Source organism: Lepidochelys olivacea (genome assembly GCF_965140295.1).
Source record: "Lepidochelys olivacea isolate rLepOli2 genome assembly, chromosome: 1".
NCBI classification, from domain to species: Eukaryota; Metazoa; Chordata; order Testudines; family Cheloniidae; genus Lepidochelys; species Lepidochelys olivacea.
In genome coordinates, this window is record NC_140411.1 from 249126015 (window position 1) to 249151665 (window position 25651).

Consider the following 25651-nt stretch of genomic DNA (forward strand, 5'->3'; position numbering starts at 1 on the left):
ACTAGCGCTGGAGGCAAAGTGACTGGAAATGAAGAAGTGGCCGCAGGGACCACTGAGTTCTTCACTTCAGATCACAGGTTCAAATCCAGTCCAGCTCAGTACTGACCAAAGCTGTTACCAACCAAGGACTGTTGATGCTTTCGGTCCAGTTCCTGTTGGTAGCCTGCGCAGTGAGGCCAAAGGCTGTGTGGAAATTAAACTATCCCCGCACCTCCATACTGTGGCAAGCTGGGGGAGGGCAGCATGGGAAAGCTTACACTATGTTGCCGGTTTTTTTCCTGGTCCTATAAAGAAAGGGCTGTGATCACTGTGAATGTCAGTCCAGCACTTTCCATCAGAACTAAAGACTTAAATCAACCCAGAAATCTTTGCTGTGATTTCACTGCTATGAAACATGGACTCCAGCCAGAGATGGTGTTAGGGGCGATTGAAATAAACAGCGGCATATTGCGCCAAGGAGGCTCTCACAGGGACAGCTTTATGTATCTCTCCCCCGCCCCTCACAAAACAAACAAATAAAAATTACCGGCTCCTATCCTCTAATTTAAAATGGCCTCTGTCCTTGTTTTAGTGCCAGCATTTCTGAGTCCTTCGCTCTGCAGTTGGCAGAGGGACAGGGTCAACATTCCAGGCACACGTCCAGGCTTACTGTTTCACTTCAGCATCAGTAAATAATATCTCCACTTTCCCATGGGGCAAGGAGCGGAGGTGCCTAGTCCCTGCCATGAAAGTGTTAGGATTTCGGTTGGTTACTGAAAACTTCCTGTTACACACACACTGCCCTCTCTGCCCCAATCTGGCTTCTGCAATCCAGTCTTGCAGGATCTTTATAATGACCCTTAAAACTGGCCCTCTCTCAGATTCTCCTGAAGTCCCATACTCACAAAGACAGAGTTTACTCTGTGTAGTCAGGAAGATGGGAGTTCAGCAAGGAAGGAGCGCTCTGCACAGAAAGGGATTTATTTAGACTGTACTCTTACTGTCAGGTCAAGCTGCCTGTTCTGAGTCGTGATGGAGAGTTCAATGGTGGACAGCTGCATTTCCTCCCAGGCCTCCAGGGTTGCCTCGTGGGGGATTTCTGAGAATCCAGAAGGGAAGAGACCATTAGCCAGAAAGTAAATTACACAGGCCAGAGTTCCACTGCTGTGAAATATGAAAGAGCAGTGCCGGTGAAAGCGGCTCTGTCCCATTATTTCCACAGGCTTTGTTTCCTTCAAATTTAAAAAGCGACAAATAGAGAATGGAAGCTGTGAGGGCCGAGGCTGGAAAGTTAAGCTGACAAACAGCACATTGCACAAATGCTTTAAAAGCAGTCCCGAGTGACCCCAGATTGACAGGTCTCTTGGGCTCACAGAACAGGAGCACTTAGCAATCTATTAAAGGGATGTAGCCCCCACTCCAACAAAATCCAAAAGCTGTGACATTTAGGATGCTGTGCTAATATTTATTTCCCACAGACAACCTCTACTCATCCCTGCCACAGCCTATGCTCGCCACTTAGTCCTGCTTTTAGCTCATCGATACATTTGTAGGGCTTCTGGCCCGGAAGAACTGGATGGGCGTTGGAAATCCATCAATACTGGTGGAGCATGCAAGGCACTCCCCTGAGGGGCTGAATGTGCTGCCCATGTGACATTCCCACCCCCTGCTGGGCCAGGGACTAAGTGGCAAGAACTCCTACAGGGCAAGGTAGTGGGCCAAATCTAGGCCATCAAGATGGCCCTAGACTCACTATTTCAGTGAGTGTTTCTCACTCCTGTCGATACTTGCTCTCTATCCAGTAAACAAGAACATGCTTCCTCTGAGGGAGGAAGGATTCAGGGACTACTAGAAAGTGGCATGGTTGGCCGCCTACCGCCAGAAGTGCCTGCACTGTGCCTCTACAAAGTGCTTGACTTCTGTCTACGTGGGTATTCGTACCATGCGCATGGCCACTGTGTCTGAGCACTTGCTGGCCCAGCTAACAGCTCAAGTTCTTGTTGTACGTATGGTTTGTTGGGAGAGGGTCAGAGCATATTAAGTACTTCTCTGTCCTTTTTTTGAACACCATTACTTCCAAGCTAGCAATAACCATGATGGCTGCATCCCTGCAATCAGCCTGACAGGGCTTTTTGGACTGCAGATATACTGAAAAAGGATGGAAACCAGAAATAAAACCTGGACAACGTTTATACACTGCAGTGGAGTCTAAGGATAAAAGCACATGCAGACAGGATCCGCTCCACTGGTCTCTCCATGAAACAGTCTTATTGGATGGTGCACTGTTGGATAAAGCCCATCTCTGATTCTATGTCCTCACACATGCTGCTTACCCTTTTGGGGAGATGCCCAGTACAGTGAAAGCCTTCTGTAAATCCTCACATACAAAGAGGGTCTGGACGGCTTCTCTTCCGGCTCCTCAGGGGGTCTCTTGGTTGGGCCCAAATATGTAAGGGATGCTTGATGTTTCTGAGGCCATTCCTTGGATTTACCCAAAAAGGAGGAAGAAAAATGGCCTTCTGGTGAGCAAGCATCTGCTTATTCTGTGTGAGAGAGTGGGAGGTAACAGCTATGTTCCCTTCACAGCCCGAGGATCCCACTTTAAGGTTCTCCATCCTTCAGTTTCCCATGTGGGAGCTGACATTCTCCCAGCTGGGAAGGATTACACAAGACTCCAGAGCCTTTTCAGCTAGTCCTCCCTAGCAGAGCAATGAGGTGTATTTACTCCCTGGCAGAGGGCTAAGTGTGTGTTGCCTCTGCTGTAGGAGGATGAGAGAGAGAGAGAGAGAGAAATCTGTGCTAGAAATCCAGTTCTCCAGCCCGGCAACAGACAGAACTAACCATAGGGCCACAGGCGCAGCTCCAGTAACGTTATAAAGAATTTGAGAGGCAAAACACTAACATATAGCACACTGTTACTAGAGCCCTGCAAATCTGCAGCTATCTGCAGACCATGTCTGCAGATTGCGGGTGGATGAGGATCCAAATTTTATATCTAGAGCCCTGCAAATCTGCGGATCTATGCAGACCATGTTTGCGGATCGGAGGCGGATACAAATTTTGTATCCATGCAGGGCTCTAACTGTTATCCACTGATATTTCTGATTCTAATGCCAGAACTTTAGAGGCTAAAACAAAACATTAGCTACTCAGATAGTGCCCATGGCTAAAACTGGGGACACCATTTACTTCCTTTTTTAACTAACTTCTAAAAGACTAAATACATAGCCAGAGGGAATAAATGTTGCCAACTGCTGGTTTGGTATTGAAATTAACACACTACAGAAATTTAGCTGATAGCCCATGTGCACAAGGTACATATATTCGTCTTTGCACAGGACAATGGCGAGGACTGTAAGCGAAAAAGTTACAAGCTTATTTTGGATCATAGGACTCACAGTGTGTAGCCCTGCCCCCGCACAACTCTGAGCATGGTGAAAAATTGCATCATAGCTCATGGTCACATTAATAGGACTGATCGAATTGTTCAGAAAGAGCAGTACAAGCATAAGAATATTAATGATCCTGGGGAAAAAGCAGGGCCTGAACTTAGTATTTCTTCCAGATTACTGCTATGGCTCAAAACACTGTAAAAACTGCTATGTTTTGGACCACCATTTTAGAATAAAGGAGAATAGTCACTGTAATGACATTATATACAATCATGGTAAGTCCTTCACCCTGACTATTGTGATCAATTATGGGCACCCCATTCAAAAGGGGGACAGCAGAAATCGGAAAGGTGCAGAGTAGGGAAGTGAACATGATTAGTGGCAAAGCAAGCCTTCAAAAAAAGAAGAAACAAAAATAGTGGGACTATTTAGTTTAGAGAAGAGGTGAAAAAAGGTAACGTAGTAGAGTAATGAATGACACTGAAAAAGTTGATAAAGCTCTTCTGTCTACAAGATGGCTCTCGAGGAAATTTAAAGGCAAGAGATTTAAAAATGAGAAAAAGATTTTTAAAAACACTATATATAAACAACCTGTGGAACTCACTGCCACTAGATATCACTGAGGCAAATATCAGAATGCTCTTTAAGTCAGACATTTATGTGAACAATAGGAATATACCCAGTAATGCTAGCTACAATATAAATGTATACTATTACCAACTCTCCTGCTTCAGGATCTAAAGACAACCCCTAGCTGCCTGGGGTTAGGGAGAAACTTCTCTCATGGGCATGCTACTGCATAACTATCAATTAGTGGAGACATATGAAGCATTCTGTGCTGGCCACCATCACAGATAGGATGTGGGCTACATGGATCTGATCTGCTGTGGCAATTCCTGTGTAATATCACAGCATTTTTATGAAGGTTTGCATGTTTTACATGTTAAGGGGATCAGGAGGACAATGTGAGTAGAAGTGCATCACCTTTAACACAGGTCAGATGTTAAGCTTCACCCTGTCCCTGAGAACTTTAAACTAAGATATAAGCAATTAACCTTTTTGTTCAATTTATCCCGCCTGGGAGCCTCTGTCTGATTATCAACACTCATAATGCAGTCTAATTAGAGGCATTTTTTACATCAGATGAATAAATCAGGGTGAAACGTTACCATAAGGAAGCCTGAAGACAGACTGAATTGGAGAAAGATGGCTGAGCTCCCTCTACTGGTTATCAGCTGCACTAGCCTCTCTCTAGCTTCAAAAGTGGTTATTAGCTCCCTCTAGTGACTTTGACTATGGTTCCAGCAGTTCCTCAGACCAGGAATTTTACAATGTATTGTAAGAAACAACATACCCCACTCAGAGCTTCACAATTAAGGCGGAATGTGTTTCTAGGTATATAAATGAGCTGAACTTCCCCCTTCGTTTATATTGTCCCTGGAACTCCTCAATGGAATTATAATGCATGGAATATTGCTCCACATACAATGCACACACACTGCCTCTCTTTCCCCCTCGCTAGGTATACTTTGCTTTATTTTGTTATTTAGTAATGTAATAATACTTTACCTTCAGTGTATTGAAAAAATGAGCTGCTTTGGTTTTCAGAGGCCCGAGGTACCAGTATCTGAAAAGAACCGAGGCAAAATTCATGAGAAAACTCAGGGGGCATTGGGTAAAGTAAAATCTTCCTTGATGCAACACATGCCAATGTATATACACTTGCTTTCCGTTGAAGTTTATTCTTGTGCACTTGAACTTCAAGATACAACAAAAATGACTTATACAAGATTTATACACTACAAAATGTGTCGTTCCCACAACATAATAGCAGCAATATGTAATCATTAGCACTTTTAATCCTTTGATCTCAAAGTGCTTGGTGAAAGAGTATCACTATCCTCATATTACAGAAGGAGAAACTGCAGCACAGAGAACTTGCCCAAGGTCACACACCAAGTCAGTGGCAGAATCAGGAACAGACTCTTGACTCAAGTCCCATGTGCCATTGCTGGGTTGCACAGATCAGGGAAATGCATTACAAAACCTGCACTACAGGTGGCCCGACGCCTCAGCAGCAGAGTGCCACCTAGTTATCTGACACAATCCAAAATGACTCAGGTTCCCATGGTCAACAGCTGGTGGGATGCATCTCAGCAGGCTGCAGGAAGGGATGGGATGGAGGATGTGAAATCAATGACTTCAGAATTAAAGGAATGGATGCTCCTAACGTTTACTTGCCTGAAAGTGCTCTCAGACCAAATAAGTACAGTTACCATAAAGTACTGGATGACATTTAATGACACATGCAGAACGTAGACACAGCACATGAACTTCAGCAGGTCTGAAGAGTAGGAGACCCAGACTATATAGGCTTCCATAAACCTCAACCAGGATCCTGCCACACGTTACACTGCCACCACTAAGCCACTGACTCATCTGTCTACTAACCACCTCCCATCCCCAACATGACCTCCACCACACAAGACCACAGACAACATCATGGCAGTCCCACTGGATAGTGTCTAGACGAGAATTGAGGAATAACCATCAGGCAGCCCACAGAGGTCCCTGGAGCCCGTTACTACTCTTACGGTCCCTTCCCTGCTGAACTTGTGGCTCAACTCCATCTGTGCCACACCTTAGCTGGTGCCTTCCCTTTTAGCTACCCATTATGCCACCGGTGCAATATGGAGTCTGAAGCAGACCAAGTCCTGCAGAAGGACATCACTGCATGGGAAAGATTGGAGGGGTCTCAGTGTGTCGGAATGAGTGAAGACGTGGGAGTCTAGCCACTGGCAGGAACGCTAGTGGGTGTTTAGGGGAGAAGAGAATGCATCCCATTAGCTACTGGCCATGGGAAACTTGGGGCTACATCTAAGAGGCACTCCTGTCACACAGTGGCAAGCACCTTAGTGCCCTCACCAACTGCTGAATCCCCCTAGTGACAAACACTCTGATCCAAGCCGGGCCTTGTCACCCCATTCTGCTAACTCCCAACCCCTCATCTGCTGACTGAGGTGGTTCATTTACGAACTACCACATCCCTTTGCTTCCCAGGCACCCAACAGCTGCAGCATAGCTCAGTAATATTCATTTGGAGCAAACCCAGCATTTATTACTTTAGTGATCAGAAAATCATCAGACAGTACATTCCATGCCACTCCTGGCAGGAACTGAAGGACATTTCTATTGCATCTAATGTTCTTTGCTGGAGTTGAATTTCATTAAGAGTGAGTGTGTTGTGTCTTTTCCTTGGTGACTGATGAAACACAACGTTACTCAGACAGGAGTCAGGAAAAAGCTTTCCCATTGGCTTTGTCTGTGAAAGAACTTCCAGAATTGGAGATCATAGGGCAAGTGTGAGGTTAACATTTGCAAAATCAGGTCAGCAGAAAGTAAAATGCTAAATGCATATGAAAGGGAACATTGAAATGCCTTACGCTTTATCATTATAAAATGCTATGGAATGGGCCTATCTTTGTCCTTGTCACTGCAAGATTTGGGATAGGAAATACCAAGGGATATAAAAAAAAGGCACAGCTACAAAAAACACATTGTATTTCTTTACTTGCTAACTTTAACTCCTGCATCTCTGTAGGATCCCCATCTTAATCCAGTCACTGCAAACACTGGCTGCTCCTTCTCTCCCTGTAAAAAAAAAAAAAAAAAGCAATTTAGTGCACATTTACATTCTTTTTTGCAACCATGAAACAGTCATTCAGCTAATCTATGACCAATCTCAGAGGTGAAATTTTATAGCAAGGGTGTCCTATAATAACCAAAAGCAATAAGGGCTGGACAGAGCTCAAGTGGTACATTCTGTCTACTCCAACAGAGAGAAAATCATAGCTGAAGGTTTCCAAGGTGCCAGAAGTTCACTTTGACTGCACACCCAGCAAGGATTATTTCAGTTTGCGGATACCAGGAGCCCAAAGAAAGGTGTGCTGCACAGCACCACTAAACACCCGCTGGAAAGACAGCTGTTAGCTCACAGAACAGATACACCAGAAAAAGGAGGTATACAAACGTGACAGACATGGTCAAAGGTTTTCCAGGATGGCAGGTTATTAATCCCAATATCTACACAAGATGTATTTTAAATCAATTCAGACAGCTATTATCTCATTCCTCCGGAAATACCAGCATTTGCAAGTTATGCATTCATCGAGCACTTTCAGCCTCAAAACAACATTTTTAAATACTCAAATATTCCCTTTAGCTCAGAACATCCCACTTTATTGTATGCAACCCATTAGGAGGGCAAATGAAAGGATTTCCACTATAATAACTATTGTCATAAGCACAAAGTGATGACATCACTGACTGGAGGGGGAGTATTCTTGTGTAAACATTATCTAACAGGATTCCCCAATACTATGGAGAATGGAATGGCCAGAGTGCATGAGAAATAAACAGAAAAGCATTAAGAATACTGTTTTCACCTAAAAGTGTGAATGGAAGGTGCCATTTAAAAGATTTTTTTTTTTTAACCTTGATCTGCAGTACATCAAGTGGAATGGTCTCGCCCTTCAGAATGGCCAATGTAGCATCAGCAATGCGTCTGAAAAAAAGCCAGAAGGCCACAAAAAAGAAGTGTGTGCTTTTAAAGTATTATTTATTTATATTACAGTAGCACTTAGAGACTGAGCAAGATCAGTGCCCCACTATGCTAGGCACTATACAAATACACAGTAAGAGACAGTCACAGCCCCAAAGATCTTACACTCTAAATAGTGTGTCATTTTCTTATAGGATGGGAAGCAAAAGGAGTCAGCAGCAGTAATGAATGACAAAAGCCAGGGTAACTTTTTCAGAGAGGTTCATCATCCAATTACTTTTGAGGAGCATGTACCTACTATATTCCTTACCTCCTTAAGGATTCGAATTGCAAATTTCTTTTACTATTGGCAAGCAGAGAATGTGCTGGGGGTCTGTGCATAGGACCGAACTCAGTCAAAATACGAGTGCATATTGCTGCTGTTTTTGCAGCATATCAGTGCACTTATCTGGACAAGGGAGCACAATACCTATTTCCTTGCACAAGACAAGATTCATTCCTCGTTGTCTTAGATTTTGTGGGCATTGACAGTAAGACAGTGACTTTGGATAAAATATGGGAGAGATTTAAAAATATCATTGCTCTTAGATGGTGTAATTTTTATAAATGATTCAGGGATTTAATGTACGTTATTATACTAAATTAATCTGTTCTACCCTCCTTTAGCCTTATATTGTGCCCATCATTATTGCCAGTCTTAACCCAGCCTTCATGCTGCTGCTGCTGGTTGCTGCTTATCCCCCAGGGTTAATATTAAGCCATGACACATGGCCTCAAAGCTTTTCTCAACAAACTATTTAAGATTCTGTACCACAGAGCCTGTTCATAGAATATCAGGGTTGGAAGGGACCCCAGAAGGTCATCTAGTCCAACCCCCTGCTCGAAGCAGGACCAATTCCCAGTTAAATCATCACAGCCAGGGCTTTGTCAAGCCTGACCTTAAAAACCTCTAAGGAAGGAGATTCTACCACCTCCCTAGGTAACACATTCCAGTGTTTCACCACCCTCATAGTGAAAAAGTTTTTCCTAATATCCAATCTAAACCTCCCCCACTGCAACTTGAGACCATTACTCCTCGTTCTGTCATCTGCTACCACTGAGAACAGTCTAGAGCCATCCTCTTTGGAACCCCCTTTCAGGTAGTTGAAAGCAGCTATCAAATCCCCCCTCATTCTTCTCTTCTGCAGACTAAACAATCCCAGCTCCCTCAGCCTCTCCTCATAAGTCATGTGTTCTAGATCCCTAATCATTTTTGTTGCCCTTCGCTGGACTCTCTCCAATTTATCCACATCCTTCTTGTAGTGTGGGGCCCAAAACTGGACACAGTACTCCAGATGAGGCCTCACCAATGTCGAATAGAGGGGAACGATCACGTCCCTCGATCTGCTCGCTATACCCCTACTTATACATCCCAAAATGCCATTGGCCTTCTTGGCAACAAGGGCACACTGCTGACTCATATCCAGCTTCTCATCCACTGTCACCCCTAGGTCCTTTTCCGCAGAACTGCTGCCTAGCCATTCGGCCCCTAGTCTGTAGCGGTGCATTGGATTCTTCCGTCCTAAGTGCAGGACCCTGCACTTATCCTTATTGAACCTCAACTGTTAAACATGTTTAAGGTACATTTTCTCCTTCAGTCACTGAATAAGACCTGAGTTCAAGATTGCGCACATTTCCCATGACACCTGTCTATATAAAACACTTTAGGTCAATCCAACGTCCACTGAAGTCAATAGGAGTTTTTCCATTGGCTTCAGTGGGCCTTGGATCAGTCCCTTAAAGAAGGAAAAGGAACCTTTTTGTCCATTCCTTGGCTCTTTATGGTGTTTGAACTAAGAATTTAAGTCCAATAAGCAAAGGAGGAACCAATGTCCAAATATCTAAAATGTTACTATTTATCATTCTTATGTCTGCAGTCAGGTTCTGTTACCAACATGGGCTGTTAAGCAGCTTATTGACAAACTCTTTTCAACTCCACCAATATATTGTGGTCCCCATCTATGAAATTTATCAACGGACAATAAGATCTCTCAATTCATATGGCTTCTTCAAAGCCCAAACATAAAATTATTTTTATCCTACTGTTGATTAGAGCAGCAGTTCTCAAAGCCGGTCCGCCGCTTGTTCAGGGAAAGCCCCTGGCGGGCTGGACCGGTTTGTTTACCTGCCGCATCTCCAGGTTCGGTGGTTCGCCCTCCTCCAGCCAATGGAGGCTGCGGGAAGCGGCACGGGCCAAGGGACATGCTGGCCGCCCTTCCTGCAGCCTCCATTGTCCTGGGGCGGTGAACCGCGGCCAGCGGGAGCCGTGATTGGCCGAACCTGCAGACGCAGCACGTAAGCAAACTGGTCTAGCCCGCCAGGGGCTTTCCCTGAACAAGCAGCAGACCGGCTTTGAGAACCACTGGATTAGTGCATTGTCTATCTTGTTGAGCTGCAAAGCACTCGGAGTTTTAATGAAGGATCAGATGTTATGCCAGTTTGGCTTGCAGGCACTGTGTATACCAGCAACGCTTCCACAGAGCAGAATGCTAATGAGTTACTGTGACAAGAGTGAACAGAGCTTACAGTGAAGGGAATAAATCCATTAGTATGGGAGAAATTGGAAGGTAGAAAAATGTGGGAAGAGGAAGAAAAGTTGGTTAATTACATTTTTTTAAAAAACAAACAGAAAAATAAGCTTATGTTTAACATAGCGAAATGCAGAAATATGGTCACTGCCTGACTGGATCAGACCCATGGTCTGTTTTGTCCACTATCCTGTCTCCTGGTGACCAGGAGAATCCTAAACAGATGCTTCAGAGGAAAGCACAAGAAGCCCTGCAGTGGGCATATACAGTGTATATTGTCCTATATACTGGGGAAGTTTCTTCCTAGCACTTATTAGGCAAATATTGGCTTATACACTGAAGCGGGAGAACTTGTATTCTTTCCAAAACCATTGGGTTGTTTTGTCTGTTGTATCTCTGGCTAGTCTCATTATCCATATAAATGCCCAATCCTGGTTTGAATCCTGCCAGGCTCTTGGCTTCAAGGGTATCTTGGGGTTGGGAGTTCCACAGGATAAACTGTACATCCTAAGAAAAAAATATTTCCTTCTGTGAGTTTTAAATTGGCCTTTAAATTTCATTGACTCACATGCCCATCCAATTTCCCAATAACTGTCATGCCCTTCAGACTACCAATTACTGTGTAACCCAGAGGGGAAGGGAGGAGAGATAATAGAAGAAAGACCTAAAAAAAACCCCAAACTACCAAGCAGCATTTCCCCCTCAAAAATAAAACCAAATCTCCCCTCCCTCTTGCATGCAAAACTTACTGGACTTGGTTTAAGCTTCCAGGGTAGAGAGTTTGGCTCAGGGTACTGGTCTTTCCAAGGGGAATGAATCCAATAGGAATCTTACTGAAGGTAGCCTGGAAACATGAAGGAAGTAAATTCACATTTGCATCAGCTGAATTAAGCTTCCTGTGTGGACTATTGCCCCCTTGGCATTAAGCAGTCGGGCACTTCCCGAAATGAGATAGTAAACACATAATGACTCAGAACATGGCATTGGAATCTCTGAACCCACCAGTGCCAACTGGCTACAAAGGAGCTTTCTGTAATCATTAGGAGCATCATTACACACAGGTTGGCAGGTATACACTACCTAATGTATGGATTCGGTCAGCAATCTGCCATCTCTCTGCAACTCAAGGTGGCATCTGAAGCCCTGCTGCACTGAATCTCATTTACCTTTGCAGAAGCCCCCTTGATAGAGAAACCTTGCATGACAAAAGAGATTTCCTCAAAAAGTGTGAATTGATACAACAGAGGCTTTGATTGTGGAAGTCATTGCTTGTGTTGGTTTCTGGCCCATGGTGCAGTAAAGGCCTTGTTGCTGGAGCAAGCTAGTGTACCACCATCACAATAAACTGTGTTCCCTGAAGTGTGTAAGCAAAACAATGTAAACTACTGTATATCACAATGTACTCTCTCTCTCTGCTGGGTACTGTGGCTTGTAGCACTGTGACACTGCAAATCCACATCAGCTAAACTGTACCCCTTTGCCATCACTTTTACCTGCTATCCCCTCACTTGTAAGCCCTTGCACCTCCTAGCACCCTCTTCTCACTCTACACAGTGTCATTTTATAGCTTGCAAGAGATTGGCTCTTCGTAGGCCTACTTGCTCCTACTTTGAAGTGAGCTGTAGCTCACGAAAGCTTATGCTCAAATAAATTGGTTAGTCTCTATGGTGCCACAAGTACTCCTTTTCACTTTACTAAAGAGGGCATCTCTTTAGCGCCTTTAATGGGCTCTTCCTATAATCAGAAGTGTTGTTAAGACACAATCCATAAAGGGAAGGCAGAGCACAAGCAGGTGGACAAACCTGCAAGAAACCATTACCTCTACCATGTGGACGGACAGTAGAGACAAAATTCTGTGGGGTAGGAGAATTCTGTGGCCCAAGAAAAGCAGAATCAGAAGCTCCGACTATGCTACAATGAACTCCCACACCCTGCAGAATAATGCAGCATACAAAATATTCTGGGCTGTTGTAAATTAGCATAAACTGCATTGCAATGCACAGTCTTTCAGAATACTATCAAGTGCTCGAAGTAAACAAATGGAGAAAACAGAACAGTCATTCTTTTTTCTCCACTCTCTTTCAATGATAGGGAACTTATGGGTCAACTGCAACAGTAAGAAGTACAAAAAACTGCAGAGAAAAATGTTTTGTTGTCGTTATTCGTTTTTTAAGTTCACAGAGTCCCTTTAAAAATTACCGGCTTATTTGCAAATTTTAAATATAAAATGTTTGTCTTGTCACATTCAGACAAAGTAATTGTGTAAGCAGCCAGAAGTCCAATTGCCAAGAGGATCATCAGATCCTTGTCTGGATTATTTCATTGCCTTTTTGCCAGAGTTCTGCCAAGAGGTTTTGGGAGCACTGCTCCCCTGCTTTATTAATAAGCAGTGTCCCATCCCTAGTAAAACATATCATTGCTTCCAGTGTGAATATTCTAGTATGAGCCCTTAAAATTAGCTTTTTGCAACCATTTATGTCAGTAGAAATTCACGGCTTGAATACGGACGTTAAGTGAGCATAGAAGGAGTAGGAGCACAGCCACAATGAATTCAGTTATGGGTTGCAAATACAGAAAATCACTTGTAGTTTTTTCTACAGCTCTATTGCCAAACAAAAAACTAGACACAATTGGGCCACAGGCCTTTGAAAATTTTGTGTCTGGCTTCTGCACATTCCTTGCTCTGTAACTGGAAGCCCCCCAACAGTTTGGGCTGGGAGCCATTCCACTCATTGAAAAAGGGAGAGAGAAAAAGGATGTGCACAAAACTGCAGGATACTAGCACGGCTGACTCATTAAACAGCAAGCTGGCTTGGATTATCTGCAGGAGTCCGCCTGGACCAAGAGGCTCAATTGGATGCTTGGGAGTGCCCCTCAGATATAAATTAAAATAAATAAAAAACAAACACACTACCTCACCTCATCTGCTCTGCGGAGGAGTCCGGTTATGACCTGAAAGATAGTGGAAATATTTGGCTTTTGGCTTCTTTTGTGCAGTTTACAGTAGAAACCTATGAAATGCAGACATTTGCTGTTCAGAATAGATGCACTTTTATGAGGCCTCCAATGTTTTATGGAAGGAGCTGTAGTTTCTTACACAAAAAGGGGTACATTTTCTGTACCCACCATAGAGAATGGCAGGGGTTTGAATGTACAATCACTGATTAAATGCATATGCTGACTTCAAAGATGTAACAGAACCAGATGCTTGGGCATGTTTTATGATGGCACTCAGTGTGCTCTTAACACATGAGGAAATCTAAAATGTATCTTCCAGAAAGGCATGGAGAATCCACTACTTCCCTTGGCAATTTGTTCCAATGGTTTATCACCCATATAATATGAAATTACTGCACACAAACACCACTCTATTTTGAATCCTTTGTAACTGTTTAAACATTCTTTGTCTACATCCTTTCACCCTGGACAAAGCATGCATCCCTCACGCAGGGCTATGAACCCCAGTTTTCAGTCATTATAACTTTCTGGTTTGTGTGTGGAATATCTGCAGATTAGTTTTAACCCCAAAGTGATGGGATGTACGTGCATAGGTGGGTGTGTTCTTTCACAGAGTTTGAGTTATGCTACTATGAACATCAGTTGCTTGGGAAAGCATTTTCTGATTTCTTTATTGCCCAGTAACTCTCAAGTGGTTTCATTGTCAAAACTAATCCACAGCATGTTTTGGAATGAACATGTCTCATACCAGAACAATAGCATTCTGCAACTATGTTACACAACCCTCCATCTTTCTATCCCCAATATGGATTGTGACTTTTTATATACAAGCCAGGAGAAAGCTCCTGCGGTACCTCCTGTACAGTTCCATCCCCTCCTGCAATAATGATCAGGTCCGTATTTTCCATCAATTCCAGCAGCTTTTTTGCTTGTCCTTCGTAATCTGTCTGAGATACCAACAGAGACCAATGGTCAGAAACTCAGCTTACCATGCCTACGGCCGCATGTCCACAGAGAAGTCTTGGATACATATGATTTGCTCTATTATTGGTCTCGTCAAAACACCATACACGTATTACATCACATGCACAGAAATCACTTCACTGAGGAGTGAAACATGTCCCCTGTTTAATAGCACTACTTGTTGAAGCAGCTCACATGCCACAGTGAACCCAAGACAGATGTATTTGGAATACAGTTGTATTCCACTGAAACTGCATGGAGAATTAAGATTGATTGCATGTAGACTAAAAAGAACTTAACACAAACACCTGGATTGTGACTCTTGTTCTTGCAAAAGAAAATATCACAGGATCTTTTAATGGTCATAAGTGGTAAGGACTGTAGTTTTGTCTGCTCCAAAAAAGGCAGCACATCCAGAAGAATAACGCCTCTGAACATGCTGGGGAAGTGGTTCAGTGTTGAAGGTACAATGCCCCCCTACTAAACCACAAGAGGGTACAATGCCACCTTCTGAACCACAAACTTTTCTTCCTGCAGCACCTTGTTTTTTTGTAGTGGTCTCTCATCTAAGTACTGGTGCAATCACATTCTGCTTAACTTGTGAAATCTAAAGCAGCACCGTTGCAGTTTGACAAGAGACTTGTAAAATAAATACAATAAATAGAATTTCCTCTTGGTCTGACACTGTATTTTTTAGTAGAACAAACACCAATAAAAATAGGGGGTTTATCATGGAAATAACACAACCTCATCAATAAGGCTACAAGACAGAAAGATACATTCATAAGAGTACACATATCTTCCAAAGAGCAGTTTTTATTGCCAGTGTGTAATGCATACTAAACAGCAAACACAACAGTCTCAAGGATTCTTCAGAAACAGCAGGAACCCTTCACGTTTGTTTTTCCTTTTCTTCCCAGTGAAGGCTCTTTGCAAATTCACACCCCTTTGTAGTTCAGCATTCCCTCAGGAGAGCAGAACATTTCATTTGGGGGGAGCTATTAAGGTATGCAAGATTATTTTTAATTAATCTGCAGCTCTCAACTGGATTGAAAAACTTTCTCACATCAATTTTACATGTTGAGGCAGAACTGGTAACTCCAAGGACCGTGTGGACTGTGTGGTTGTATTACCATCTGACACTCAAATATTTGGGAGAGTCTCCTCTCAAACATCAGTTATAGAAGAGTTGCCACTCACACCCACACACATGTACACTTACCCTCAGTCAACCCTACTGAAAATTAAAAAGCATTCAAACAGCCTTTAAATTAATTGGGAAGTTTAAAAACTCAGCATCAGTCCAAGGTCTCAGCATAACACACAGGTTAATGTAACAGATCAGGTCTTACCTTAACTATGGTTATATCCAAGCCAGATAAATGTAAAATTGGGGCGGCATTCTTTTCAAAAAGGTTTCTCGCTTTTCTGGAGAAAATAAGGGGGAAATCATTTAATCATTGAGGAGGAAGAGGAGGGAGGTGGTGAAAATTCAAAGCAAAGAAAATCCAACAAAAAAAAAAGAGTACATGTTCTGTGGTACAAGTCTTTCAGCCTGTCTGTCAAAAGTCAGTCAGAAGAGGTGGGTTTTGTTTTGGTCCAAATGTATGAATTTTCTAGACCGATTCTTAAGTATGTCAACTTTTTTATGCAGTCTTTATAAATGCAAAGGAGTTGTTTTAAACATGTTCCAAAAATAATTAGTAATAATCAAAACAAGAGCTTGAAAGAGTAATTTATTATTTATTACACAATTAATGTGTTATGGAGCACCATGCCTTAAAGTCATGAAGGAAGCAAATTCTAGTTTTAAAGGGGAAATATTTTTAAAGTTACTTGTTCTATATATTATTTAGTAAGTTTAAAAACAAAAACTTTACCTGACCTTATTTTGGTAAAGCTCACATGCATTTTATGCCTGGAACTGCATAATAAAATAACCAAGCCATTAATTATACATTACTTGCAAGGAGCAGAGCCCAGGGAATAGAAAACGGAGGCTTTAAATTATGGACACTGTACATTTTTCAAAGATGAGTGGTTTGTCACAATTCCACCCCATCGCCATAGAACAAAACATGTGAGACAAAGTACTTCCAGGACAGGTAACTTAATGGTCCTTTATTATTATTCACTGAACCCCTCCAGAGATGAGACAGGTAGTAAAGCCAATCAGTAGAGATATACACATGCATTGCCGCAAGCAGACCATTTTTACCAATACAATTTTCAAGACAACCGTTGGCATCCTCTAGAAATCCAGCTCGGTGTCTTATTTAACCATGTATACCATGCTCAGCCCCATGGTACTGGACAAGACCCCTTCCCCAGTGGCTGGCTTCCATGCAACAGGATCATTGGTTACCTCTGACCATCACAAATGTGGAAGACCCTATTATTACTGGTTACTATTGTTGCTGGGGTGGAAATCAAGGTCACTTGCAGGAAGGGAATACTGATGGCCCAAAAGCAGGAAACAAGAAAACCAACAATGGAGGAAGCTTAAAATGATTTGGGATTCATTCTTTTAACATAAACAACATTTTCTTTAACTTCTATATCTTGATCCAACATTTTTGGTGCAACCAACCTAAGTAAGAGTTAGATAATACCAGCTTTGAGTAGAGTGGAGGCACACTTAAGACCAACAGGATGGCTGACCTTCACAATGAAGGACAGTTTAGAAGTATAAAGAAGGGGTGCGTGCGATTTGGGGAATGGAGTGTAAGGGGAACTTTACCCTTTGCAAGCTGCTGGGTTGAGGAAAACTGTTGCTTTCTTCACCTGCATGTTGGAAGGAATCAGCTGGTTGCCAAACACCTAAATAAAAAGAAAAAAAAGGAGGAAACAGGGAGTTTCTCTTCTAAGTCACCTGTCATTACAGTTTTAAATAATGCATAACAAACATCATCATCATCATCCCCTCACCCTACACTGCATACAAATGTCTTCCCTATCAGGCCTATCACATAGCTTCTCATCTTAGCAGAGCCTACTATTCTTCTTCTTCGTGATTCCGTGTTCCAGTGACACAGGGAATTTCAAAGGCTGAAGTCCTCCTGAGCAAAAAAAATCCTCTATCTCTCAAGTCTCTGACTCCCATTACCATTCTTCTTTATTTCAGACCTAAATTTTTCGGCCACAGACAGAAATCTTGGGAGTTATTCTTGATCCTAAACTTCTTTTCCCTCCAAAATATTCCTTGAGTGTCTACCTACCACCACCTCCACAGCATGGCCAGAATTTGCCCTTGTTTTGACCCCATTTCTGCTGAAAACCTTACTAAGGATGTAATCACTTACTAGGCTATTGGTACTCCGTCTTGTACGTTCTCCTTAAATTCATATTTTCTAAACTTACTTTTAAAGGGGGAAGGAACGCTGCAACCAGACTACTTGCTCTCACAGAGAGCAGCACCTTCCCAGGCTTGTGTTTTCAGATTCCATCAGTGGATTCCTATCCCACCTCAGTCCCCAATTCTAAATAGCCCCCTTGGTTCTCAGAGCTCTTCATGGACTTACTTCACTCAGCCTCTCGTACCATCTGCTCACTCCATTCCTGGCCACCTTTCTGTCCCATTCCCACAATTCTTCATTGTGGGGGTGGGCAAGGGAAGATTGTGTTTTCACTTGTGCTGTTGCACCTCTGTAAAACTCCCTCCTGGCTCACTGGAAGGCATCATCACTCCCATTCCAAACCCTTACAGCCTTTATTTTTAGTATTACTTATTATTTGTATTGAAGTAGCACCTAGAAGCCCCAGTCATGGACCAGGGCCCCATTGTGCTAGGTACTGTACAAAGAAGAAAATGGTCCTTGACTCCTTTTACATGGGAACCTCGTCAAAGCATTTTGTGATGCTGAAGAAGGTGGTCACTACATAAAAAAACCCTCTCATATTTTAGTGATTAGCTGTTCAAAATAGTAATTAACTCCAATCATCATCTTTACTACAGGAACCCGAGCTAAGAAAAAAAATATACAATTACAAAAACCCACTGAGGGATAGCTCAGTGGTTTGAGCATTGGCCTGCTAAACCCAGGGTTGTGAGCTCAATCCTTGAGGGGGCCATTTAGAGGTCTGGGGCAAAAATAAGGGATGGTACTTGGTCCTGCTGTGAAGGCAGGGGATGGGACTCAATGACCTTTCAAGGTCCCTTCCAGCTCTGTGAGATAATAATAAGCAGGAGATATACCTATTATAATAAAGCAACTGGAAAAACATGGAAAGGAAAAGGGTGTATGAAAGTGGTTGTTGGGGGAGAAGGAAAGGGGGGGGGGGAATCAAACCATCAGTTCTTAAGTTTTATCGAAAAACATCTGGGAAAAGCCACTGATTAAATTTTATTACAATTCTTTAAGGAAAATCAGAGAAAATGAGGGCCCTCATCAATAATCCCCTGGCATGTTACAGCTGTTAAAAACAATTAATTATTCACTCTGGGGGAAATGTGATATATTTACTTGTTCTACACAAACAACCTGTCACTCGTATGATTTATGACTAATGACAATCATTTCTTTATGTGATATATTTGGGGGTATTTCTGTAGCAAATGCCTGTTTTAAAGAGGGGAAATTAAAAATAATAAACAGAAGAGTTTTAAAAACTGTTTAAGAGTCCAGCATCATGAAAACAACACAGAAGCATATTTTAAAATAATGTAATAATATATTTTAAGACAACATTTGAGAAGGTCAGTTTCTCTTTTATGTTACCTACCAATAGCAGAACTCTTTTACTCTTCACCTATATAGCACCTTTCATACAAATACGCTTCACAGATATTACTACACCACTTTAAGGTGTATTATAATCCCCATTTCACAGAGGGAGCAGCTGAAGAGCAATGTGACAAAACAGAAAGTTCCTTAAAGTCCTCAGAGGTCCAACAAGAGTAAGATTCAGAACAATGTCAACCAATCAGATCACATTTGCAAACAAGCATATATATGCAGGTCAATGACAGCTAACTTCTTCACAAGAAGGAGTTGTAAAAAGTTTTAAATGGTATGGTGGGTCCTGTGAAGTAGAATTTTAGATGGACATATGACATTACAAGGTGATGAATGTTCAAATCACCATACCTTGATGGAGTCTTTACTTGAAATGTAGATGTAATGATCACTTTAGCACACAGCTTGCTCCTTCCTGAAATCTGTATGCATAGGACTTGCAATATGCTTAATTCAATGAAGAATTGATATTTTAAAAATTAGCATCTCTTGTATTATTCTTTCACCGGAGTGGGTCTTTTAGTCTGTCTTCCTTGGATTTTTATTATTTAAATGGCACCAGAAGCCCACATGGCATTTTGCAAACAGTTAAACATTACTCTTGCCCTGAGGATCTTACAGTCTATAGGTCTGATCCTATCAGCTCTTGCTGCTGCTTCAATATATGTTTTTATGTCACACTCAGCATCACCATTTTGTTGATAAATGCATTTATGGAAATTAGAGATTGAAAAGAACTACTCATCCACTTAGTCTATCACCCTTCCAATGCAGGACAGTTCCCTGCAGGATAGTCTCCTGCGCTTTATCCACTACAGTTTTCAAGTGTCTCACGAGATGGTGTTTCCACCCTTTCATTTATGAGACTAATCCATAATCTAACATATCCCATCTTTATGATTTTCCCAATACACAGGAAAATTTAGCTTTCCTTAATTTCAAATCCATTACTTCTAGGGTAGTTCTACCTCAGTGGTTCTCAAACTTTTGTACCGGTGACCCCTTTCACATAGTAAGCCTCTGAGTGCGACCCCCTTTGTAAATTAAAAACACTTTTTTATATATTTAACACCATTATAAATGCTAGAGGCAAAGCGGGGCTTGGGGTGGAAGCTGACAACTTGTGACCCCCCATGTAATAATCTCGCGACCCCTTGAGAGGTCCCGACCCCCGGTTTGAGAACCCCTGTTCTAGCTCCTTGTTCCACTCAAAGCAACTCTCCCTCTTTGCAGTGACATCCTTCTGACACTATGCACATTTAGGCCTTTTAAGCTTTCTGTTGGAATTATCAATAATATTTGAAATTATAAATATTAATATGGGAAACCACCAAACACTAATTTAACTATAAATTCTTTTATTAAACCCAAAGGCCAAATATTATACAATTGCTCTAAACATGCCTAAAAAGCCTAAATAATAGACAATTTACTACATCCAAACAGTAACAAAACATTTATAAGCATTTGATCAAGACACTTACAAATGGGCTAAACCCAGGGGTGCTGAGACTCATATTGGTCAGTTCCGACGTGACCAGGTAGTTATTAGCAATGAACCCTTTACGAGTTTACTTTTTATATCCTTTAACAAACAAGTGATGTCATTGCCAAGTACCAACTTCACCAAAAAACCAAATTGAAACAGTTTCACCCTTCTTGCCAGTCTTAATCCAGATAAGATTGACAACCTCCTTTCTTCCCAAGGCCTTTCCTCTCCTTCTTCTTGCTGCCCAACTGTTTTCCCATTGCACCTGGATTCAGATAGGCTTCAACCCTGGTGTGTGGGGTCGGAAGGGCCACAGTGGCTCATTTTAAGACAGATTCTCATTTGTTTTATTTAAAATCATCTTTAGTCACTCCTACAGGACAGAGGCCTTCTTTTTAGACACTTCCCCTTGTCTCATTAGTTATTCTTTGAACCAGACATCCTCCCTACTTTACTCCCTCTTGCCTTATAACTCACTGTTTTCAAGGCATTCCTTCTACTTGCTAGTCAGGCCCTTTCTTTACAATGCCCGCACACTTCCCTAACCAAACTGAAATTAACTCAAATTCTTTAATTTCATATTTAGCCGACACTTTCCTTATAAATCAAATCAATCCCTCAAACCCCTTATTCGTCTTTACTCTTCCGTGAACTCCCTCCAATCTGGCAGCATCTTTCAGGTAGTGAGGTATTAACAGCTATTTATTGGAGGTACATATAAGGCACTTATCACTTTGTTATCCAAACTGAACAAGACCAGAGAAAGCATAAGAGTTTAGAGCAACTGATGTTTTCTATCAGAATTAGTGGAGAATTTGAATGCATAAATGTGGGGAAATACATTGATTTATTGTGAGTAGGGTTCATGGGGAAAGGTTGGATATTGAAAAGGTTCTCTTATACTTTGATCAGGCTTGGGGTCCACAGACTCTCTTCCAGCAAGAAGCTGCACAGCCTGGGTCATGCTGTTGAGAACACTCTTCCTCGCAGCACTTAGTCTAAATTGGGGTTTCTCTATGGGCCTCACTATTGAGCAGTTATCTTGGGTGAAGGTGTCTGAGGAGAAAAATAATTTACACCCACACCTCTTGGCAGGCCAATACTACAGTGATGGGCGATGGTTCAGAGCCCTACAAGGGCCCTTGTCAAGGTTCTGGCACGGGAAGCATGATCAGAACAAGTTTTGGCTGGCACGGGCAAGGAGGCAGTAAGACTCTTGCAATATCTACTGTGTCAACAGTGGAATAAGAATGGAGTGTGCAGTGGCCCAGTCCCTGGTAAACAGCACTCACGCCAATGAAAGAATATTTGGTAAGAGCAGGCTTCCGTTGCAGGAACACTACAGTAAGAAGTCTGCCCTTAGTTAGTTGGCCTTACAGACCCTAGATGGCAGAAGTAGATGTGTAAAGGGAAAGCCGTGAGGCCAATTCCCAAAGCACGACCACGCAGACTTTCACTAGAAGCTAATATTTTCCTCGGTGACCTATGTGAAATAAGTTGATGGTCTCAGTTCACTTCCTCGTGGACAAGTAGGAATATTACAAAATCAGCCACCACAACTGATACCCTCATTAGAAAACTTGGTAGACACACACAGGATTGAATGGGCAAGTACACTGAACTATCCCATCAGCCCCATAGATAATCTCTCTATGATTAGCATAAAGCAGCTTGCATGGCTTTTGCCATACCTGCTCTAGGGTATATATAAAATTTCAGTCTCCAGTCCTGTCGATCCATTTCCTCTTCACCATCACTTTGCAGACAGATGGAATAATTAAATCTCCATAACTGAAGGACTTTGCAAACTGAATAGTACCAAGAACTACTTTAATGATGCAACCACATTGTACCTGTAATTCAGTGCCATAATAACCAATTAGGTACACCAGCCCGTTGAAAGAAGGGGGCCTCATTTAGGCTATGGCTTGTCGCAAAAAAAGAGAAAATAATAAAATTAAAAAAAAAAAAACCCACCTACAGCCAGCATCTCTGTTAGGTTTGTCACATAGATGAGACCTGCTGGGAGAATCTCAGGAGTCCTGCACAAGTGAGATAAGATGGGGATTTTAACCTAATTGTATCACATTAAATGGTATTACCTGGGCTTCCTGGCATGCAGCTCTCCTTAGCAGGTTATCACTATCAGAGAAAAGAAAGGAGAAAATGGACGTTACATAATATAAGTTTAAGGAGCTAAGGCAGAAATGGTTAGTTTTTTCAAAACATATGCATCTGCCCTCTTTCTACTGCTTTGACACCCAGTAAAATATCAGGCTGAGACCTTTAAAGACCTACTTAACGCCATATGGAAAACATTCTGCAAAAGAATAATATATACATATATAGCATGTACATTATATATTTAGTTATTTATTTCATTACTAAAGACCAGGGCTCCAGGTATAGTAATTTACAAGGCCCTAAATCTCTAGCTATTATGGTTGTGAATAAAACCTTCAGATTGTGAACTGAACTTAAAGTAATGCAGCAACTGATATCTGCCTGAGTCTGCAGACAGCCTGAAACAATAACTCAGAAAGACATAAGTTACCCCATACACCAAAGTGTATGTAACAATACACATACACAATACATATACACAGAGGTGTAACAATGAAGTCTTGTAGTGTATCAGTACTATTTCACTACTGATCATTTCAGCAGAAATTCTAGACTAAATGTACTGATTTGCCACTAGTGAATGTGGTGGATAATGGGCCAGGGTGTAGTGGGTCAATTAGCTAATAAGAAAATTTACTTGGCTGGGGAAGAGAAGGTTACTCACCTTGTGCAGTAACTGAGGTTCTTCAAGATGATTGTCCCTGTGGGTGCTGGCACTTCTAGTCAGAGACTTGTGGTAGCAGTGCCCTGGTTGGCCACTCCAAGCGGCTACCCTACGAGCACAGACAACCGCCACCCAGTTCCTCCTCCAGAGAGAAGGAGGGTGGGTAGTGGAGCACCCACAGAGACAATCATCTCGAAGAACCTCAGTTACTGCACAAGGTGAGTAACCTTCTTTTCTTCTTTGATGAGTGTCCCTGTGGGTGCTCCACTTTAGGTGACTGAAGAGCAGTACCCCTCAGTGGAGAGGAGAGGCTTTGGAGTTGATATATGTACGGTGGAGCGGACCGATAGACCGAAGTGAGCATCTGCAGCTGACTGCTGTTCCAGGGCATAATGTTTGGTGAAAGTATGGGGCAATGCCCAGGTAGCTGCTTTACAAATATCCATGATGAGTACATGTTTGAGAAAGGCTATGGATGTGGACAGAGCTCTAGTGGAGTGTGTGCAAAGTCCAGAAGGAGCTTGCAAATTGTAATTTTGGTAACATAGTTGGATACAATTAGAGATCCATTTAGAAAGTCTCTGCTTGGAAATGCTTTGGCCTTTAGATTGTTCTGTTGTGGATACGAATAGCCAGGACGATTTTCTGAATGTTTTTGTTCTCGCTATATAGAATGCCAGTGCTCTGCGGATGTCTAGTGTGTGAAGGGACTCCTCCCCGTTGTTGGTGTGTGGCTTGGGGAAGAATACAGGTAAGTAAATGGGTGTGTTGAGATGGAAGAGGGAGGTGACCTTGGGTATGGATTTTGGGTGTGGGCATAGGATGACTCTGTCCTTGAGGAATGTGGTAGAAGGTGGGTGTGCCATAAGGGAACCCAACTCTCCCACCCTTCATACTCATATGATAGCTACTAAAAAAGCAACCTTCATGGAGAAGTGTAGGAACAAGCAGGTCACTAGCAGTTCAAAGGGTTTGCCCACGTGGGCACGGAGAACAAGGTTGAGGTCCCACATAGGGGTCAGGTCCCTTAAAAATGTTCTCTATACCCTTGAGAAAGCGCTTAGTTAGTGGATGGGTGAAGACCGTGAGTCCATCCACCTTGTCGTGAAAGGTAGTGATGGCTGATAAATTCACTCTAAGGGAGCTAGTCGAGATGCCCGATTTTTTGAGCGTCAATAAAGTAATCAAAGATAGTGGGTAACAGGGCCGATTGTGGAATGATGTGCTTGTTTCGGCACCAGATGGAGAATCTTTTCCACTTGTGTGCATAATGTTTTTCGTGTGGAGAGACATCGGCCATTAAGCAGAATGTCTTGGACCTCCTTGGAGCAGCATGTTTCAAATTCTGTCATCCTTGGATTAGCCCTGCCTTGAAACAAAGCGTTGGAATGGTAGGGTGATGGAGGTGTCCTGTATCCTGTGTCAGTAGGTGAGACAAGAGGGGAAGGGTTCGTGATCTGACAGCCATCTGGGCCAGGTATGGGAACCTTGTTTGTCTGGGCCATGTTGGTGCAATCAAGATGACTCTGGATTTGTATTGTCTGATCTTGTGTAGGACACGACTCAACATAGGGGTGGGGGGGTGGGTAGGAGGGAGAGAAGGCGTACAGGAGCAGGGTCTCCCATTTGTTAAGGAAGGCGTCGCTGAGGGAGTTGTGTCCCAGTCCCACTCGGGAACAGTATTGTGGGCATTTGGCATTGTGGGTTGTGGCAAAAAGGTCAATACAGTTTGCAGAATTTGTGGGTCTAGTTCCCACTCATGCGTCCATGAGAAGTTCCTGCTGAGGTTGTCTGCTGTGACTTTCTGGTTTCCAGGTAGGTAGGATGCCGTGAGGTGTATGTTGTTGCAGATGCCAGAGGCATTGCCAGAGGCAGACTACATCTGTGCAGAGCAGGTAAAATCAGGCCCCTCCTTGGTGATTTATATAAAACATAGTCGCCAAATTGTCCATGAGAATCTGCACAGTTGTGTTGCGGACCAGGGGGAGAAAGCAATGGCAGGCGTTTTGAACTGCTCAGAGCTCCAGTAGATGTATGTGGAGATTTGACTCCTCTGGGGACCATCAGCCCTGGATGGTGTTGTTGGCCAAGTGTGTCCCCCATCCTACCAGAGAGGCATCTGTGGCGATAGTGACTGATGAGGTTTCCCTTCGGAAGGGAACATCTGAGCAGATATTTGTTTTATCCACCACGCGAGCGAGTCTTTCACTCTGCTGGG

The 25651-nt window shown here is 42.7% G+C and overlaps 1 protein-coding gene across 2 annotated transcripts in view; it reads right to left on the bottom strand.

The window, feature by feature from the left end:
• Positions 1-25651, bottom strand: part of AGK (acylglycerol kinase) — a 59622-nt gene that overhangs the window by 8178 nt on the left and 25793 nt on the right. For both annotated transcript variants that reach the window (XM_084617374.1, XM_084617375.1), the window contains exons 3-13: positions 22748-22787; positions 17161-17240; positions 15773-15848; positions 14312-14404; positions 13419-13451; positions 11249-11343; positions 7866-7935; positions 6943-7022; positions 4941-4998; positions 2313-2460; positions 981-1078 (exon numbers count right to left, since the gene is read on the bottom strand). In XM_084617374.1, coding sequence (XP_084473500.1) covers positions 981-1078; positions 2313-2460; positions 4941-4998; positions 6943-7022; positions 7866-7935; positions 11249-11343; positions 13419-13451; positions 14312-14404; positions 15773-15848; positions 17161-17240; positions 22748-22787 — 871 coding nt within the window. The remainder of the gene's footprint in view (positions 1-980; positions 1079-2312; positions 2461-4940; positions 4999-6942; positions 7023-7865; positions 7936-11248; positions 11344-13418; positions 13452-14311; positions 14405-15772; positions 15849-17160; positions 17241-22747; positions 22788-25651) is intronic.